The sequence below is a fragment of the Dicentrarchus labrax genome, unplaced genomic scaffold (genome assembly GCF_905237075.1).
Source record: "Dicentrarchus labrax unplaced genomic scaffold, dlabrax2021, whole genome shotgun sequence".
NCBI lineage: Eukaryota > Metazoa > Chordata > Actinopteri > Moronidae > Dicentrarchus > Dicentrarchus labrax.
This window is the reverse complement of record NW_026136711.1, coordinates 33,462,184-33,483,103: the sequence shown is the minus strand read 5'-3', so window position 1 is coordinate 33,483,103 and position 20,920 is coordinate 33,462,184. Positions and strand designations below refer to the sequence as shown.

The following is a 20,920-nucleotide window of genomic DNA, read 5'->3' as shown; positions in this document are numbered from 1 at the left end:
AATTTATCTTTTGTCAAATTAGTTGAGTTACACAATCTTTCCATGTACCCCCTGGTAACTGGGGTACACATATTCCTGGTTGGGAATCACTGAATTAATCCATTAATTAAAAATGAAGAGACAAACCAATTCACAGTAACAGAGCTGCTATTAAAGGTATAGATCTGTCATGATATCCTGTGTATTAAAGGGGTTTTCACACTATTTATCCTTTCTACATAGTTATACTCAAGCAGTTGTTTCAGGAATAATATCAATGAATGAAAGTAGTCACTATTTTCTTAGATACAGCCGGATTACTTCAGTCATGTGACAGTAACAATGTTTGTTGTATCCTTAAATGCCCCTAAACCAGGTTCAACCATTTCAATCTTTAGTACATTTAATTCAGATAAACTTTTGGTAGTACATCAGGTGTGTGTGTGTCTGTGTGTCTGTGTGTGTGTGTCTGTGTGTGTGTCTGTGTGTGTCTGTGTGTCTGTGTCCGTGTCCGTCCCTGTGCGTGAGTCAACTAGGGATGTCACGATACTAGAAATGTAGTGGTCGAGCTTGTACAGTACTGTAGAAAAACATCACGTTTTCAGAATATTTGCATCGACTAGCTATCGAAGTATCGGTTCTCGTGACATCCCTAAACTAAACAACCAAAGAAAAATGTCCAACATGTCATCTCCCATCAAGCATTGGAGCTGGAATATTTGAGCACTAATTGGAAGGTACAGATGATGACGGTTCTGTTCTTAAATGTTCTTAAATCATGATCAGACATGTCAGGATTAATTAAGCTTATTAGAATGTGATTGCTGGATTTAATTAAGGCTGAGTATGCCTGCTTGTGTGTGTGCACATAGGTGTGGGTGGGTGCATTAGCACCCTTTTAAAGCTGAAAAACAGAAATAGAGTTGATGCATGTTTTGAAGACGCCATTCATCATGAACCTAGATGATGCTGAATGTCTGTCAAACATGTAGAATAATGAAATATATATATGAAATAAACATATTTTTACATCAGTTAAAAAACAATGAATGAAATGTGGACTGTGTAAAGGTTTTCTTCCCTATGACAAGAGTAAATAATCAGTAATCAGTTTATTCATGTGATCAATAATCACATTAATAAATTGTAGAAAACAATAACGTAACGTAATAAAATATATTAAAATGTTTTAATGATACGTTTATTGGACTTTCTATAGAACTTTTAATTTCACAATAAAAGTTTTTTTTTTTTTTAAATTTGCTTTTCACAATAAAAGTTGCTCCGGGAATTAGCTAGTTATGACCTGTTATATCAGGTGCTAATGTCAATTCTTTAACAGCTTTCTAGCAGCTGTAAATAAACACAGTACATAGACACAGAAACTAACATCCTTTATTTGATTTATTCAGCTTAATGTTGCACATGCTACCTGCCTACCTACCTGGCTGGCTTGTTCAGTGGGGTTCTGAACTTTTTAGAAGGGCTAAAGTTATGTTCAAAGTGTGACCAAACCGTAAAGAATATCTTCATCATGTCCTCCTTTCTCTCCCCTGTCCTCCAACAGCACCTCCTCCTACCCCTGGCCTCCACTCTAAGGTCGCAGGGCAGGTCCATGGCAAGAACCATGGTCGGGCCAACAGCAAGACCCCAGTCCCCTCAGCGCCAAAACAGAGGGGCCGCAAACCCAGGTAAGACATTCTGACTGGCTGGGAATTGATGGGAAGAGAGAGAGATTTATAAGAGAGCGAGAGGAAGGCAGAGTGGGAAAGGATTTAGAAGAAAGAAAGTGAAAGACGCTGTGCTAGAAAAACCCCAAGAAGCAGACACTGACGAAGTAAAGCAAGCAAGAAAGAGCAGGGCGGCAGTAAACCTGTCATCTGCAACAAATTATGCAGTTCTTCTCTGGGCAGCTGGGTAACAAGCATTTCACTTAAAGGCTATATTTTGGCTTTTTTGTGCTTTATTGGAGAGTCAGAAAAGATGTGATCAGTCTTATTCAGACCCAGGACGACATGGATACACAGTGTGGTACTTTAGCAAAATGAGCCGTGAGAATGAAGCTTGGAGCTTGTGATTTTGGAAATGTGCAAGAATGAATTGGCTCCTCAGTTTTTGGAAATTGGATCTGAGATGTTGCATGTGATGGATGAACAAACAAATAGATGATGGCTACTCTGAGGGGCCTGGAAATTGGCAGGAACAAAACAGAAAAAAACTTTTCGCCCGCATCCTTTTCCGTTATTAAAGCACCTCAAACACAAGTGGTCCTGTATGACTCCGTCACTGCCCCTCCCTCACGCAGAGACACACACAGTGTAGATATCTGATGAAAATGCGTAGGGATTTTTGACACACTTTTCTAATCAGAGTGGACAGCCCTGTCGCTCTGTGTTCGGGGGTGCACACACATTATTATTCTAACCTTAACCTCAGCAGTTTATGTAACCAGTTATTAGAGCTGCAGTGATGAGTGGATTAGTTGATTGGCAGAAAATAAATTAGCAACTATTTTCACAACTGATTCATAATTTTAAGACAAAATTGCCTGCCAACTGATTGCAGTTTCTCAGATTTGAATGTTTGATGCTATATATTATTTATATCTTTTGTGTTTTGGGCATTTGGTTGAATAAAGCAAGCTATATGAATACTGTGAGAAATTACTGTATTACCGGTCAAGTTTTCCAATATGTTCTGATATAAATAAAATAATTAAAATAACAATATGCCGATTAAATCCAGATTTTTAACTGCGTACCAAAACCCAGCCATCTCGAGGCTTATACCAAAACGCAATATTTAAAATAAAATCTGATGTCTAAACTCAACCATCTGTTTTGGCAAAGCGGTCACAGCGTGTCTGCCCAAGTGGGATCCATAATTTCAACACAAACAGACACACTGACATACTGCTGGAGAAACACAGAAAATATATCTTTTGGTGGCAAGATTTTCTTTTCCCCCCTCAAATGGTCACTCTCATGCCCGTCTGTCTTCCTCTGTACCTTTCTTCTTTTGTTTCTCCCCCTTCCACACTTTGTCTTCCACACATTCTTCCCTTTTCCCTCTTTTTCAGTTTGTCCCTTTCTTCGTTTTTTTCTCAACCCACTTCAGAACAGCTGAACGCACTTTATGAGGTTGTGAAGTCGGAGCAAAGATCGAGAGGCTCCGAAACATTTCTGCAATAATGCTGACTTCTTTTAGTCACTGCGTTATCGGTTTACTTGTTGCACTTTACCTCCACTCTCGAGCGTCTGAGTTATTTTCTTTTAAACCTTTAACAGGTCAATAATAGTTAATTTTGAAATACCTGTTTCACACCTTATTTTAACACATAAACATTTCTATAAAAGGAATACCATTTAATGTTCACTGACCACAGTGGCTGACTTTCTCTGACTTTAATCTATTTAAGTCAGTGAATTGTTATAAATTAGATCCTGTGTGTGTCTCTGTGTTGTTTCTGTGCTCCACAGTAAAATTGTAAATCCAAACACGACCACCATTGAGAGACAACAGAAAATATACAGTATGTAAACTAAGACTAATAATTGTAATTACTGTCGTATTCTCGAGTAAATGCCTATCATGAAGTCACTCTGGCACAAACAGATTGAATTACATTTGTGAAAAGATGAACGTCATAAATTGTAGAGAAATAGCTGTTATAGATGCTTTATGGCAGGATACCCGTTGTGTTGTGGCTGTTCACAAAGAGACTGAAGAGACGAGGGATTGGAAATATATTTCTGGTTGACTTCGTCAAGAGAGAGAGAACAAAGCTGAGACGCGGTTATGATACTGTAATGTGGAAGAGAGAAAGGCGACGGATATGAAAGAAAGAAAGAAAGTCAATATTCTCCAATAGAAGTAAAGTTGAGGTAGTAGAGAGTTTTATGACTGAAATTGTGGGAAGAGAACAAAGGGAAAGGCGTTAGAAATAAAGTATGAATAAATGGAGGAGAGAGAAGATATGAGTCACTGATGTGAAATTAAGAAAGGCAACAAAGAAATGATGAGAGACAGAGAGAGGAAAAAAGTTTCCGATGAGTGTGAGAGGGTGAGAAGAAACGCTGATGAAGGTAATTGAGAAGAGGGAGATCACAATCACTGCTGTGAAAGAGAGAGAAGAGAGAGAGAGAGAGAGAGAAATGGGTTTATTGAGGATGAGGAATATGAAAACAGAGGTAATGACATGAAAGAAAAGATGAGACAGAAGGAGAGGAGGAACTTGGCCGACTCCGGGTCATTTCCAGGTCAGCCGTGGTATCGGGCCTTGCTTTGTTCAGATGACACTTTTCACAAGAAGATTACAAAGTCCTCATGTGGTGCAGCTTTAATTCCATCTGAATCTGTTGCTTTGTCCTTTTTCTCACTGTTGGCAAAGTCTCAGTGCGAAAGAGAGAGAATATATATCGTAAAGTGAATCCTCAGACCACAGCAGCCAGTGCTGTCCTCAATCCACCAGTCGCTCTCACGTGCCCTTCACACACCAGCTTCATTTTTAAAAAGAAGAATGACTCCTGAGGGATCGATGGTCAAACTCTAAGTTCAGTTGTAGAGGGAAGTAATCAATCAGCTAGGGTTAATTACTGATTTCCTGGTGTTAATTTCCCAAACCTGCCATATACAGCCTGATGAATAGCAACTTAAAGATATAGCCACTTTGTGCTGTACTGCAGAGTCTGGCAGGTCTCCTTCAATGTGTAATTGATGCTCTCATATTAATCAGATTTGTCCGTGGATTAACAGAGCATAATGTTTAATAAATGTAACATTTGAACGTGTGTTTAAGGGATATTAAAGATAAAACAACAGTGTTTAACAGGCGAAATCCAAAGTAAATCCTTGTATCTCTGTCCAGATCAAAACATTAAACCCAAACAACGCATTCAGATTGGATTCCTTATGGCCTGACATCTTTCATTGTGTCATTTGCACTGCAGTAACCAAAGTAATTCAGAAGCACTAGTGACTCATTTGTGAGCACAAATTATTATTTCTTCCATTCATAACCTGATAATACAGTAGTTACTTTAAGTACTTTGTCATTTCTCTCTCCCTTTCTCCTTTCTTTGTTGACTTTATAAGCCCATTTAGGTTTTTTTTTTTTTTTTTTTACCATATACTTGTGTGTTGTTACTTTTTGTAAAATAAACTGCGAGAGAATTTCAAACTAATTGTGTTCCCCTTACTTTGCAAGTTAAAATGAATGGCTTCATGCAATCTGACCGTGATCTAAGGCTTCCACAATCTTCTTTTCAGGCGAATGGTAGAGATTAAATGGCTTCTTACTTTTGTTTCCTAATGTCACATAACCTCACTGACTATTGACCATATCACCATTTTATAACCTTGTTATCTCTAATGCAATTTTCTGTTTTAATGGTTCAAATTGAGAATTTTCAAATCTGGCTGTAGTCTAAAGGGCATTTCAAAACTGAGAAAAGAGATAGCAACAGATGATTGATCCTGACTGCGATTAAATAGACTGTGATATTATTGCCCAGATTGCCCACCTCTACTTTATGGTAATCTGAGAGACATTAGACATTGGGATGCGGTCTATAAGCAGGATACAGTAAATGCCACTTTGGGACATGGCACTCCTGCTTTTTTTTCGTGTAAAAATACTAAAAGCTTTTTAATAATTGAAATAATTTCAATTAATAAAACATAAATGCTTAATGTCTTTCAAGTTCTTACCATCAACTAATTTATTGAAAGTATCGGTCACTGTATATATTAATACAAATTCATTCTGGAAGAAAGGTTAATACATAAGGCCTCCTGCTAGTTCTAGGTCTGTTTTCTGATTGCAAATTAGAAACTGAAATATCTTATTTTATATGATATAATTCGTTGTATGTGTAAGAGATAAGATACAATAGACTTTACAAAAATAATATACTGTATGTATATATATTTCTGCCTTTAATGGATAGAGGTAGCAGAAGAGTGACAGGAAAGGGGGGGTTACATCCTTCTTACTCATACTTGTACATATTATATATGCACATTTTATGTTACACATGTATTTCATATGTATTATATAAAGGGTGTGTGTAATGTGTAAAAAAAAATGTGCATATTTAATATGTTCAAGTATGAGTAAGAAGGATGTAAAACCTGTGATAAATACATGCTATAGTGCACAAAAGTGGATGTGATGTTGTAAGTGGTGGCTGATGGGACAGACAGTAATACTGTGGCTTAGCAGTGATGTGAGTGGAACTGCAGTTGCAGACACAGTGTCTCTCTGGGTGAGATTTATAAGGGACAGCAGTCTCGTGAATGCGGTCAAACATGGGTCGAATGCATGTTCAGGAAACTGAGTCATACACTATGTTGGTCTCCTGTTTTAAAAAAAAGTATGAATTGACAACAAAACACTCGGACAGAAGCCTGTGTGTTTTGGGAGCTGGTTTCAGTTTAGCAGACAGCTCAGGCTCTTGTGTGATTTAAATACAGTAACAGGACTAGGTCTAAACCTATAAGGCTGGACTGTGTATGGTCAACACTAGTGTCTATAATGTGAATTCCTGGATATTAAATGTGCATGGGCAGTTCTCTGTAGTGGTGCCAGTAGTATTTGTTCTTAACGTGTACTGAAGTCTTAAGATGCTTGATTTGAAAGAGAACTTATTCTAATTATAACTATTCTAATTATTTATTCCCTCTCCCTGCTCTTTCATTTGTTTCTTTCTGCGTGATGTCGTGTTTCTATGACTCACTCTTGAGTGTTTTGGTCAGGAAGATTGTTATTTGGGTGCTTTAACTGGGCGCTCTCCCTAGTGCCTCTCGGTGCAGGGAGAGAGCTGTTTTCTCCCCCGCTCTGCTGCACGCTGGACTCTTCTTGGACTGTGCCATAAATATTGGGTGTCTGGGTGCAATCTGTGCACATATGATGCACTATGATGTGCTGCGACACATTGGTGAGGTGTGGACTGGTTATTGATTTCTCGTGAAGTGGTGGGGCCGCATCCTGCTTAAGATCCCATTAGCGATAGCCTTAGAGGCCCCATCCAGCCAAAAGTTGTTTCTTTGTTTGCACCAATTTATGCTATCTCCTGGCATATGTTTGGTTAAAGAATATAAAATGATTAATATAGTCAAAATTCCTTCTGCTTTCTATTTAAAAAAATATCACACTAATCTTGCCCTCCGGCCCTTTGTACATACATCGTATTGGTTATTTATCAAATTGACAGAAGTGAACAGTTGTGGTTTAAGTGGTTTTACTCCCTCCTTCTCCACCTCTTAATCAGTTCTCTATAATTGAATTGAGATATCTATCTTCAGATCCCTGTTGTTTTCTTCGTGCTCACTGTGTCACACCCACTTTCCAGCAGGCAGAGCCCTGAATGATTTGATCAAACGTCTCCTAAAATGCTCAGTCGTTTCACTCAGAAATATGTCACATAACATAAGCTAAAGATGCTCCAACTAACTGCCGTATCACTGTCTTTAAGAAAAGAGTCTTTCAGTTGATTTTTGCAGCAGATATGCAAATAAGTCATTGCATAACAACCTCCTTGGACCCGTCAGCTCCTCTGCTCTGATTTTCTTAACCAGTCTGGGGATTCAAACCGGCAGCCTTCTGGTCCAAAGCGTGCTCCAATCTCGTGGCCAGCATTTCACCAGCTGGTTGCTCTCAGTGATTGTCCTTTGTCTTGATGATCAGGAAATAACGGTACCTAGAAAAGATTAGAACAAAGTGTGGATAAATTCTTTGTACCAGATATAACTGTCTGAAACAGCCCTGTACAAATCCTCAGGGAGCGGTAGAGTTTCCAGCCTCTGGCTGAGTGAGATGACGCTGCTGCAGGCTACTAGAGCTGCTAATTACTCATCAGAATTCCTCTCCTCACAGAGATCCTGGCGCAGCGCCGGTGGAGAAGAAGAAGAAGGGAAAGAGGAGAAACCAGGAGCTGGCTGTCCAGGAGGGGGCGGAGAGTGACGACACTACCTCAATGTCAGCCCTCAATATGGGTGGAGAGGACAGCCAAGACCCTCTGGATAACGCGGTGAGTGAGAGACTGGATAGACCCTGGAGGCTGTGGGCTACATGGATTGAGTGTGAATTTATAGGAGACTTACACGATTACTGTTGGGAACAAATTACACCATTGCCAAAAGAATAAAATGTTGAGAGCACTTCAAACATGTTGTAACAAGTAGAAACATCCTCTTTGTGACAGGAAGCAGATGGGGTTTTGGGAATTGCAGTGTTTTAAATTGAGGAGACATTCCTGTAGGCATAAAACAGAAGGCAAGTTGTTCACGTCTCAGAGATACCAAGGTATCATAATTAATTTGACCTTTAATAATCTGACATACATTAACAGCGTCCTTAGCAGTGGGGAAAACACTGATACAGGGTGACTCAAGTGCAGGAAAACGTCAACATTATGATGTCAAACAGGGTTTTTTTTTCTGCATCACAACTGTTTTAATAAATAACGTCAGGCATAATGTTACTCAACATTTAATGACCTTGTGTTGTGTTGTTAAAGAGCTCATCTGCATGTTCAGTTACAAAGATTCTGTTAAATAACTAAGTAGCAGCAATTTCCCATGACATTTCTTTCTGGATTTCCTCCATCTGTGCATCATTTCATTTCTTCCCTCCTTTATTCCTTCCTTTCCTCCTCAATTCCTTCCTCCGTCAACACTTTTCACCCTAATATCTCTTCTTTCCCTCCTTCCGTCTCACTTCCTCTTCCCTCTATTCTTCCTCTCACTTTCCCCTCAATTCACCCCAATACCTCATTGTGTTATTTTCTCCACTTCTGGGTCGTCTTCCTTCCTCTTCTCTGTTTCCTCTCCATCCTTATTCTTCCTCAACTCTTCTTCCCTTATCTGCGTCTCTCTTCCTTCTGTCTGTTCATTCATCTGTCTCCCTCCTGTTTTTTAGAAGCGGCGTTCGGGACGTCAGGTCAAGAGGAGGAAGTATAACGAGGATTTGGACTTTAAGGTGGTAGACGACGATGGGGAGACGATCGCAGTTCTCGGAGCCGGCCGCATCTCAGCGCTCAATGCCACTGCGCTGGCCTGGCAGGCTGAGGTGCATTAAGATCACATACTACCTCTGTTTCTGTTCTTCTCTCCTCCTTTTCTCCTCTCTTTACTTCAGTTTCACTTCCTGTCACATGCTACTTTGTCTCAGTTTTAAAATGCAGGTAAAATAAGACTCACTGTCACTAGTCTAACTTTATGAAGGTCATAATGTTTCGTCATTTCAGAGGCTGCAGTTTTGAATTGTATTGTGTCATTCGTATAAACATGTAGGACAAACTATTACCTCTCAGGATGAGACATTATCTAATAATTATTGCCAATATTTTGTGTACTACACATTTAGAATTTGTGAGGTGCCTCTGCGAATGCTTTCAGGCTGAAGCCTTTATTACACTGCTGCTGTATGAACGCTCTCTGTGAACTGACCTTCATCCTTGTCGAGGGCTAATCTTTTCTGTCTTTCTCTCCCTCAGGAACCACCTGAGGACGAGGCCAACATCATTGAGAAAATTCTGTCTGTCAGAATAGCAAAGAAAGAGGTGAAGAAGAAAGAACACATGCACGATTTCATGAATGAATCAACTATTTTGTGTGGATTATAAATGCATTCTTTTGGTTTTCTCCCCCTCAGTCTAACCTACTTTCCTGCTGCTCGCCATATATTTAATTCTCCTTTACTTCATTTGTCTCTCTCCTTCTCTCCCTCCCTAGACTTCAGAGGACCAAGCAGAGGAGACAGAGGAATTTTATGTCAAGTACAGAAATTTGTGAGTCTCTCTTTATCATCTACATATACTGGCATTATTATACGTTTAGCTGATGCTTGATTGATGTCCGTTAATTGGTTTCTATTCCATTTTATGTTGCTGTTCGCTATCCACTTTTCTCAGATCAGGTGAACCATGCCAGGGGTGTTTTTATCCTCTCTAATTACAAACTGTGCATGAGGCAGTCAGAATATTACAACTATCTCTGAGTGCAATCCAGTACAACGCCACAATTACCTGCAGAATCCAAAACGACCAGGATTGAATCGTACCAGAACTCTGGGAAATCCGTAGTGTTTCAGCATGCTGTTTGTTGGACAGTTGTGGCCTTAAGATTGGAAGGGAGCTTTTGATCGAAAGGTCATCGGTTGGCAGGATTGTGAACGTGCAGCCCCTCTCTCATAACCACCGCCGAGGGGTCCCCCGGTGGAGCTGCTTAGTGGCTGACCGATCAGACTGTGGCTGTTCTGGGCAGCTTCCAGGTGTGAATATGTGGGAGTAGGGCGTGAACAACTAGGGCTGCTGTATTGGATTATACTGCACAGTGAAGGTGTAACTCAGTGTACATATACAATTCATATCCGTGTCAGACACCAGCCTATGCACACGTTTTTTTTAGCCGATGGTGTGGCTGGCGTTGGTCCACCACTTTGGTCTGAACTGAAATATCTCAACAACTATTGCTATTAAACTTTGAACAGACATTTATGTTATCCAGAGGAAGAAGTGACTTTGGTGATCCCCTGACTTTTACTAAAGCGCCATCAGCGGGTTGACATTTGTGATTCAAAGGGAAATATCTTGGCAACAGTTGGATGGATTATTCTGCAATTTGGTAACAGACCCACTAGCATGGAAAATGAAGCACCTGAAGTAAAACCCATGTAATCACTGGAGCTGTGCTCCATGTGACCATGCTGGTGTGTGGCTTGTTAGGTAGAGGAAAGGGAGAGAACACCTTGGCAAGTTAGGGTAAGGTTCGCTAACATAATCAAAGAACTGTCCTAAAAATCATCCCTGATGAATCTACAGCAAGTCCTAGGTGCCATTATGCACATGTTCAGCCTCAGAGGTGTTTAAATTCACCCTCTTCATTGCTGAAAACATTTACAGAGTGTCTTCACTATGGTAGAGCGGCTTAGTTAATATTTCTTATGACATTGATTTCTCCCAGAGAAGTTGACTTTGCACACATGGGCTGTGTTTTAGCTTTGGTCTACTCTCCAGAGTCAGTAAAGTGCTTCTCAGCAGTCGCTGTTGAGGGAGAGCAGAGAGTTTTTCATCCTCTCACCGAGGTTCAGCTCTTCCAGCCAGTCTGAGGATCTCTGGAGACCCTCCTGTTTGTTCCTGCACTTTGTGTCTTTAAGAAAGGTCCTACACAGATACTGCCATTATTATGATCGTAATTTATTCTCAGGGGTGATGAATAAAACATAGAGACTTTGCTCGAGTTGAATCAAACAAAATAGAACGTTTTACTTTTTCACGACTTTATTTAGAATAATGTATTCACAAATTATAAAGTTACAGAAAAAGCCCCAAGTTTAATATTTGTAGTATAAAAATCCCCATTATACATATTGCACTATCAAATGCATAAGTAGTTACATTGGCTGTTTAGTAACTGCATGGTAGAAGTACTATACACCGAACACTGCAGTGACATTTATTTTTGTCCATTTATAGATTGTGGTTTATGGATTCAATCATGCATGTCAAACTGTAACCATAGTAACAACATTTGTTCAGCTTTCTTCCCCATCGACTAATGATTAGGGAATTCTTTCAGTGCGTATAACACAGAGGGGGGCATCCTCACTGTTCCCCGTTCTGTAAGAGTCAGTGATGTATGGTGCATACAGATAAAACTCTTCGTCTGAAAGATACAGTGGAGGGCGACACGAAAACAGTCACTTTGGACTTTAAACTAATTCTAAATTAGCACCTAGGCTAAATAAGTAATGGTATTTTATCCATGTTACGACAAGCTTTAATGGATCTTATTAGCCCTGGTTTGTGGGCCAAGGTGAGAACATTGCAAGTTGAACTCTGACAGTACTATAAACTGTGCCAAGAGTGACCTGAAAGCATAGATTTTGGACCTGTTTCAAATAGATTATGGTGCTGTACTGGGTTTGATGCAGAAATAATGGTGAGGACTGATTTGTTCTACTCGTCTAACTACATGTACAAGGCTCTTTGTTCAGTTAATGGTTGAAAAAGAGAGGTCACAGTGACTGGTCTTGATATTTTTGATGGATGATAATTATTTATTTTGTTGATTTTACAAACATATGATCTGGCAAACAAAATCCACGTTTCACCAAAGAAAGCTGTGTTGATTCTTGTGCTGTGTTCTATTTTAGTTCCTACCTGCACTGCAAATGGGCCACTCTGGAAGAGCTGGAGAAAGATCCCAGAATCCACCAGAAGATTAAACGCTTCAGGACCAAACAGGCCCAGATGAAACACCTGTTCACCGAGGTATCAGTTACCATCGTCCTCTGTTTATTGTTCTTATCTGCTGTTCAGGTCCGGACACAAGGCTAATCTTCTCCTTTTGAGTCATGCTGGACACATTTGTATTTGATAATCTTTGTCCATCACAAAGCGATTAGGAGAATGTAAAGGGGATTTCTTCAGGTGCATAATGAATGGGTCAAACTGCTTGATAATTCACAACGCATTAATCCAGTGTTAAAAGTTCTATAAAGGTCGACAGGTTAACTCCAACGTACTGTAACCAAGGCAACACCTTGACATAAAAGCATAATATGGTTTTTACTGCTTAATTTCAACTTCATAGAAGTGTGCCAGGTCAGACGTCATTATTGGATTTTGTTGCAGCTTTTCAGAAGAATTGTTAAGGGGTAAGGGATGGTAGCAAGGTACCACACCGCACACACACCTAGCCTGGACCTCTGGTCACTCACGGCAAACACGCCCGCTTGCTCCGCCTCTTTCTGTCTCTCTCTCCCTGTGTGTGTCTCTGCTGACTTTCTCCATCAGCAGTACGTTTCATAAACTCACCCGTGATTCAGTTTTCAAGTGCGCCGCATGTGGGTCCAAACCGAAACTAACGTTAGTGAGTGACATCTGCAGTGGTGCGTTCACTGACGCTCGGTAATGTAAGATTTCTGCCGTATCCACTTAATGTTATATCAGATAACATCTCTCTCTCTCTGTTTCTCTGCAAAATGGGGAAACGGGGAAAACCGCGGTATGAACCGAACCGTGGCTCAAAAATCGAGGTCTGAACGGAACCGTGGATTTGGTGAATTGTTACACCACCTAGGCATTATCTAATTAAAAATGTGGTATTTTGAATATATTCTCAGAACAGGAATCTGAACTTTGGATAAAGCAAGCATGTTGACATATTAGAGTCAAAGATTTTAACAGGAAGAAATCTCTTCTCATCACTCCATAAATCAGAAAATACTGTCAAAAGCCATAAAAAAATATTTTTTAGGAATAAAATGTGATATAAATCAGGCTCTGAAGGATATATGAACAAACCCCTCTAAAAACCTTAAGAATATAGATAGCAATAAAACTAGATGGTTTGGTGTAAGTGCTACTGAAGTACAGATTTCTGCCTCAGAGTGTGAGAAAGAAAATGGCTTTTATCTTTATATTTATTGTAAATGCAATTTGAAAGACACCACAGGTGAATAGGGTACACATTTTAACAGATATATATCCCCATGAAACTTCCTGTTGATTGCCTACAGTTTTCTGAAATGTTTAAATATGCAAGTAAAATGTTATCCAATGATAACTTTTGGGGAAATCTACAGACGCAAACTGGCAAAATGAAGTGAAATAAACACCTAAATGGGTATTTTCTGTGTTTTCTTTCCAGTAATCTAATAGAAGACGTGTTAAGGAAGCAAAATAAGTAAATTAAGTGCATAAATACAAAGTAAATACAGAGTGTAATAACCAATGACAAAGAATTACAGTACTGACAGGACCCACTCTCCTCTTATTTCTAGGCTGTTTTCATTTTCTATCAAAGTGATCCCTGAACTTATTAATAGGTAATAATGAAGAATCTCTTGTTGTCTCTCTTTCTCTCTCTCCGTCTCTCTTTGTTTCTCTTTCTCTAGCCCGATGAGGACTTATTTAATCCAGACTATGTTGAGGCAGACAGAGTGCTGGAGGTGGCTGTTACCACAGATACTGAGACTGGAGAGGTACGTAACACATAAACACAGACAGACCTTGACAGCAGCGTTTGTCTGGTTTGAAAGCAATTATAACTGAAGGTCCTCAGTGTGGTGGTACACTCCTAGTCCTGTGGCGCACACACACACACACACACACACACACACACACACACACACACAAACAATGTTTTTCTGTATGTTGTTGTAGGAGGTGACCCATTACCTCGTTAAGTGGTGCAGTCTCTCATACGAGGAGGCGACGTGGGAGCTGCAGGAGGACTTGGACCCAGAGAAGATCAAAGAGTTTGAGGAGATCCAGAAGCTGCCGCCAGATCTCAGACACATGGTGAGCAGAAACAAATAAAGAGGACAAGAAAATGAGAAGAGAAAAACTAGTATTTTGAGGAGGAAAAATGTTAAATTCTACAAAAACTCAAGAACGTGAATACGACGCCAGTTTAAAGCAGATCTTGGTAAGCTTGGAAAGCTTTTTGGCACATATTAACTCTTCAATAAGGTTGTGATTATTATAGACCCACACACTGTGTGACGAAAAAATATCTTCATCAATAAAGTGGCAAAGTGTTGTTAGCAGGGGAAGTATCACTTCAGACGAAACCAAACTTATGAAATGAAAGACTTTGACATCAAATAAGCAGAGCATTGTTAGTGTAGGAGTCGACCTCAGATATAACCTGATAATTAGTCTGAACTGCAGTTTCGTTTTGACTTCATTACTTAGTCTGACGTCGTGTTCATGTTAGCTGATTTCCATTTGGAAGATGGGTTTGTTTTGCCCTGACTAGTCCACAGTGACTGACATAATCGTCCCGTCTGTCAATTTTCAGTCAACACAGAAGCTGCAGTACAATTAGCTTGGAGCAAGAAATATTCAGATTTATAACTTACTTATCTGTGTAACAACTTGTATAACTGTCCGTTTTATTCACAATTTCAATGACTCCGGTGCAGGGAGATGATGTCTTTATTGTTAATGCTACTTACTGAGCTCTGATTGGCTCGGTTGATTTCCCAGCCAGGGAAGCAGCTGTCAAAGAGTACATCACCAGACCTGTGTGATGTGATGTGGCGGTGATTCAGATGTCTGGAATCGCATTATGTTTCGATAAATAGTGAGCAAACACATTCGCATCTTGAGTTTATGTTGGTGGGCAGATAAAAGAAACAGGGAAACTGCACAACACCACAACATCATGGAGAACAGACAACCTCTCTGCCCACAACTCTACAACAACACTCCCTCAAATTCACCATCTTGGCCCTGTTTTCTTTTTACTGTGCTAATGAGTGCAAACACAATCAGCACTGTGAGGTTTCTCTTTCCTCTCACACTGGAGTTCTGCACCATCAGGTCTGGCTTCGTGTTTGTTTTTGGAGGTCACGTTGAGGTTTTGAAAAACCTCACAATCAGATCCATGTAAAACATCTTCTGCTCTGTGACCCGCAATCCCCTCCGCGTCTGCGCTCCAGTGTTCAGTGGAGAGGCCAATTAATGTAAGAAGAGCAGAGAAGTTTGTGACAGAGGTGTATTTTAACTCATCAGTCTCCTGAACAGTAGATTTACTTTGCTGGATGTCGATTACAAAATTGCAGCTATTTAAGCAGTCATTTTTCAGAGTCTGTCCACTCCTGAGAGATTAGACCTGAGCATATTATTCTTGCTTTTTTAGCCATTATTCATTTTAAAACTACTATTATCACTTATTACACCCAGGCAGCTACTTATTTTATTATTTGTATATTCAACCTCCAACATCAGAGAATGAGTCCTCCCTTACCTTCAAAAATTGGGACTCATTTATCGCCTTTCCGATTTATATGGGGAACAAAATAGTTTTAATATGTGATATTCCTTCTTCCCAGCTATGTAGTGAAGATGACTACATTCAGAAAAAGAAACCTTTTCACAGTTGTTGTTGTTGTTGTTAGTAATCACAGTTGTTTTTTTTAATAATACAACTTAAAACTGATGGTGTCACTTACGTATTCTTTGGTTCAGCTGAAATTGAAATGGTGAGACTTTAAACACTTCTTTACCACTAAAGGAATCACGGAAAGTACAATGTATGGTTCATATTGCAGGAGCGTCCTCCTCCAGAAAAATGGCAGAAGTTGGAGCACTCCAAAGATTACCGCAATGGAAACCAGCTCAGAGAATACCAGTTGGAGGGAATGAACTGGTTACTGTTCAACTGGTACAACAGGTGAATACTGCACACAAACACACTGGAACCAGTCAAAGCTGTAAACAAAAACTGACATAAATAAATCATTGAATATAACATGAGAAAACACAAAACAAAGCAAGCATCAGCATCATTAGAACTGGAATTAAACTACCACTGAAACTGAAAATAACTTTTTATGATTACCTTGACACAGTGTACTCGGTCACACTGGGACTAAATTAGTTTTCAAGTGTTAAATTTGTCCGAGGTTGAAGGTAGACACAGAGAGATGACTCACACAGCACTTGACATTTCTCAAGTATTCAGAATGGCATCAAAGACACACACACAAACACACACACACACTGCATTAGCTGTGAGGACCTCCAGGGATTTCATTCTGTAAAGGGAAGTTCATTCCATAAATCCAACTAACCCAGACTAAAGTCAGCCCTCCTTCTGATCTCAAACAGAGTCACTAAAGATGTTTGAGGTACAGTAAATGCCTCTCACTGGGAACTCTCTCCTCGCTGCAGCTACACAAGCTTTCTCAACTTTTTAACACTTTGCTTGGGTCGGACAGTGACCTTTTATTAAGACCGGTGACTGTACTGCCTGTTATGTTTCATACAGCAAGCTGAACAGGAATACAACAGATAATATTGCATTAATTAGCTCTAGTGTTGTACTAATTACCATAAATGAGATGTATTTCCTGTATTTTAGGATTATGGCAATGGGCTTCCTCTGCTCTCTCTCTCTCTCTCACACACACACTGTCTTTTGTTTTTCTTCCTAGAAAAAACTGCATACTAGCAGATGAGATGGGTTTGGGGAAGACCATCCAGTCCATCACCTTCCTGCACGAGATCTTCAACATGGGGATCCGCGGCCCCTTCCTCATCATCGCCCCCCTGTCCACCATCACCAACTGGGAGAGGGAGTTTCGCACGTGGACCCACATGAACGTCATCGTGTATCACGGCTCGCAGATCAGCCGGCAGATGATCCTGCAGTACGAGATGTTTTACAGAGACCCACAGGTAATGTTTGAATGTATGATTTTTAACAGTGTACGCACGGTGCTCATCGCCTCTCATCACGCAGTGGATGAGTCAGCCATGTGGCGTTTTTATAAATAGACCCAAAGGGAGAAGGTGTGGGTGGATGGCTTTTTATTTCTGAACCGCATACCCTCACTAGGATATAAAAGAAAGTGGCGAGAGTTCGCTGTTGCTGACTTCTATTAAGACCATATTCACCACATATCCGGTTACTAGTGCTGGCTGGTTTGACCGAAAATTTTAATCGCAGTATTTTTTAACATTCTGCTGGTTTCACAGTGTAATATGTCATTCATCATGTATATACTGAAGGCTTTTATTGCTGTAGGGTTTTTCTCTGCCTGACAAAATATACGAAGAAATCAGAATGTAAAGAATAAAAAGAAAGGTTTTTTTATTGTGTGTAATAGTTACTACTGCAATGTAGTAAACAGAACTTGAAAATAAATAAGATACAACTTTACCATTGGTTTCTTTTCAAAACAAAATATTTAAAAAATAGTCGCACTATAAACTGACATTAAATATTCTGTCAGTATCAATATTTACATGAAATAAGTACGTATAGAAATGTTCTATTGCACATGTAGTCAGAAATTGTTGTGTGCCATGGTGTTTGGCCTGTTAAAGAGAGGTTGTTGTGGGTTGTTAATTGTTGTGTTATAAAGTTATACTTGTTAGTAAGAAGGGTACTAGCTCAATACATGCTACACAGCTTGCCCAGACTCGCTGCAAAACAATACTGCTGCCTATTGAAGAGAAAAACTCATATCATATGGTATATATTAAAACTAGTCTACCTCTGTGTTATGAGTCATCTGTCTGTGATGTTTCCTGTCTTCCAGACATTATTTCATGATAAAGTGTTTTGTTAATAGATTAGTCAATAAATGTATTGGTCTAATAATATATCTGGCCAGTAATTTATAGGCCATACATATTTATGTTTCTGTACTGATAATCAATTTATTGTTGAAGTCAAATGTGAGGATTTGTTGCTTTTCTCTGTGGTGAACTGAATCTCTTTGGGTTTTGGACTGTTTGGAGCTTGCGATATAAAGACATCTGGGATATTTTAAAAGTATTTTGTAACATTTTATAGGAAAGTCAGTTAATTAGCTGATAGAAACTATAACTGACTGATGAATTGAATATGAAAATAATCGTTTGTTTCATCCTCAAGCTGATATAATTGTTATCCCTGGTGAACTCACATTAACACAAACCTGCCTGCTGTCTATGTGCTGTAAGGACTAATTAGTGAAGAGTCGGGAAATCCCTTCCAACAAACCTCAGGAGGAAGTGCAAACTCTTTGCATTTAGTGTTGAGTTGTTGAGGTCGGTCTAGACTGGTATCTGTGGTAGAATGTGTTTTCTTGGCTGAGAATGGAGTTCACCGCAAAGTTGAAATGTTTTATGGCTGCGCCGCGTATTGTTTTTTTCCTGCTGTCTTCTGATCACTGGTTAAGACAAACCGTTGGAGAGAGAGCATGCAGGTCTGTGTCTCAGCAGTCTCTGCAGAGAGCAGGGAGGATGTTGTAGTTAACAACAAGGTCACAGAAATTGGCAGAAGAAGTTACAGCTGCATGTAAGGAAAGGACAGGGAATTAAACTTGGCTTCACAGTTGCTGTTTTAATAAGCTCCTGCTTTCCAAGTCTCAGGTACTGACTCACAAAACCTGATTTCTACTGCTGTTGGGGGTTTGAATAACTTAAAAACTTTGACTCCATCTTAAGTCACTTTTTAATACCTTACAAATACCTCATGTTCAGCTGATCTTAGTGTTTTTATGATGTATTTCTTTGTATTTAAGGGACTATCTTTAAGGTTGGGGCTAGGTTTAGTATGAAGTTATTGTAGGTAGGTTATACAGTAGCTATGGTTATTGAACATGTTCAGTAATAAAATGATGAAAGCTCTGTTTGCCAGACTTTAGATTTTAATCCACCAGCTATCACTGTCTATCAGATTCAGATCTTCTGATGGCAAGATCAATGGATATTTTATTATATTGACAGAATCTGCCTCTTTATCTCCTTTACTCTCACACTGGCCTTCCATCCCTCTACAGCAACACTTCACAACATCGAAGAGATCTTATTGTCATAGCTTTGAGCAGCTCTTGAACAGTTCCTATTAAACCGTTTAGAAGTGTCGTGTAATCTTGTGATATAAGGACATAGTTGAGTTGCTTCTACTGAGGTAAGCATGAATAAGAATGTGTTATGAATTCCTTTAAGGTTAAACATGTAGTGAAGAACGTTACTGTTGGAGATGAGGTTATTTTCATGGAGAAGGTTAAGGTTGTTCTTTTCAATCAGTGTGTTTGCAGGTTATGTAGTTCAGTGTACTTTTACTGGGTTTTCTTGGTAAGCGAGCACCGTCCACCCTGTGATCATTATCTCTGTTTGTGTGCTCTATCCTCATGACGTCAAGATGATTCATCAGATGATGAGGACGATTTAAGAGCATCTTTGCTTTTTCTTTTCCTCGGTTTCTTCATTTTCTGTTTCTCGGCCTTCCTCTCCTCTTGTGTCCATCCTCCATCCGAGAGACTTTTCTGTGGATGTGACAGACATTCGTCATTTCTCTCTCTCTCTCTATCTCATTGACCTCTTTTTCCCTCACCCTCCCTGCTGGGTGGCTCTATCTCTGGCCATGACGTGATCAGCATCTTTGACCATTTCATTTCAGCTATGTAGTTATTTCGAAACACCTTCTGCTTGTCTTTTTTTCTTTGTGTGGTATAAATATTCAAAACCGGTATTTCTGCGTGTCCAGTCTCCGATGAATACAGAGTTATCATACTGTATGCAGTACTGTGTCAAGCTAATAGGTTTTGAGTTTGGCTTTCTGCAGATATCCAAGAGGAGTGAATATTCATGTTGGTCATGCCTGATAAATTCACTTGTTCAGCAGTTTCAACATTTTTGGAGGCATTTTGTGCTTTTATTGGAAGGTTAAAAGAGAGATTGTGAAGAATGCAAGAGTGAGACATGACCTGCAATCAGTCACTTAAACTTTATTTGTGTAGCCTATTTCATACAGGTTACTGCAGTTCAAGGTGCTTCACAAACGACTGAGAAGCTAATAAGAAGTGTCAACCTTAATTAAGTTAAATAAAAACTAGATCAAATAAGTTAAATAGACAAAACAAAGATACATATGATGACAATAGAATACAATTAATAGATTTAAAAGCTATAATAATACAATTGAATCAGTTGAAACAACACTAAAAACAGTGGATTACAAATACAAGAAATAAAATCATTAATTGATCATTTAAACTTACCATTGTCGCCCTCTCTCTCTCTCTCTCTCTCTCCACAGGGCAACACCATCCCTGGGGTGCTGAAGTTTCAAGGTGTCATCACCACCTTCGAGATGATCATGGCCGACTGTCCGGAGCTGAAGAAGCTCCACTGGCGCTGCGTGGTGATCGACGAAGCCCACCGACTGAAAAACAGGAACTGCAAACTGCTGGAGGGACTTAAACTCATGAACCTGGTCAGTCTGTGTGTGTGTGTGTGTGTGTGTGTGTGTGTGTGTGTGTGTGTGTGTGTGTGTGTGTGTGTGTGTGTGTGTGTGTGTGTGTGTGTGTGTGTGTGTGTGTGTGTGTGTGTGTGTGTGTGTGTGTGGTAATGTACAGTGCATGTAGGAATTAGCATAATTACGTCCAGTATAATATAATTTACAGCAGTGGTTTTTTATCTTATGTGAC

General features: G+C 39.6%; 1 protein-coding gene across 9 annotated transcripts in view; it reads left to right on the top strand.

Moving 5' to 3' along the window:
* Positions 1-20,920, top strand: part of chd6 (chromodomain helicase DNA binding protein 6) — a 101,252-nt gene that overhangs the window by 46,138 nt on the left and 34,194 nt on the right. For all 9 annotated transcript variants that reach the window (XM_051415087.1, XM_051415088.1, XM_051415089.1 and 6 more), the window contains exons 4-14: positions 1,547-1,670; positions 7,856-8,009; positions 8,900-9,049; positions 9,477-9,542; positions 9,715-9,770; positions 12,137-12,254; positions 13,883-13,969; positions 14,151-14,288; positions 16,046-16,167; positions 16,931-17,174; positions 20,530-20,706. In XM_051415087.1, the coding sequence (XP_051271047.1) occupies positions 1,547-1,670; positions 7,856-8,009; positions 8,900-9,049; positions 9,477-9,542; positions 9,715-9,770; positions 12,137-12,254; positions 13,883-13,969; positions 14,151-14,288; positions 16,046-16,167; positions 16,931-17,174; positions 20,530-20,706 (1,436 nt within the window). The remainder of the gene's footprint in view (positions 1-1,546; positions 1,671-7,855; positions 8,010-8,899; positions 9,050-9,476; positions 9,543-9,714; positions 9,771-12,136; positions 12,255-13,882; positions 13,970-14,150; positions 14,289-16,045; positions 16,168-16,930; positions 17,175-20,529; positions 20,707-20,920) is intronic.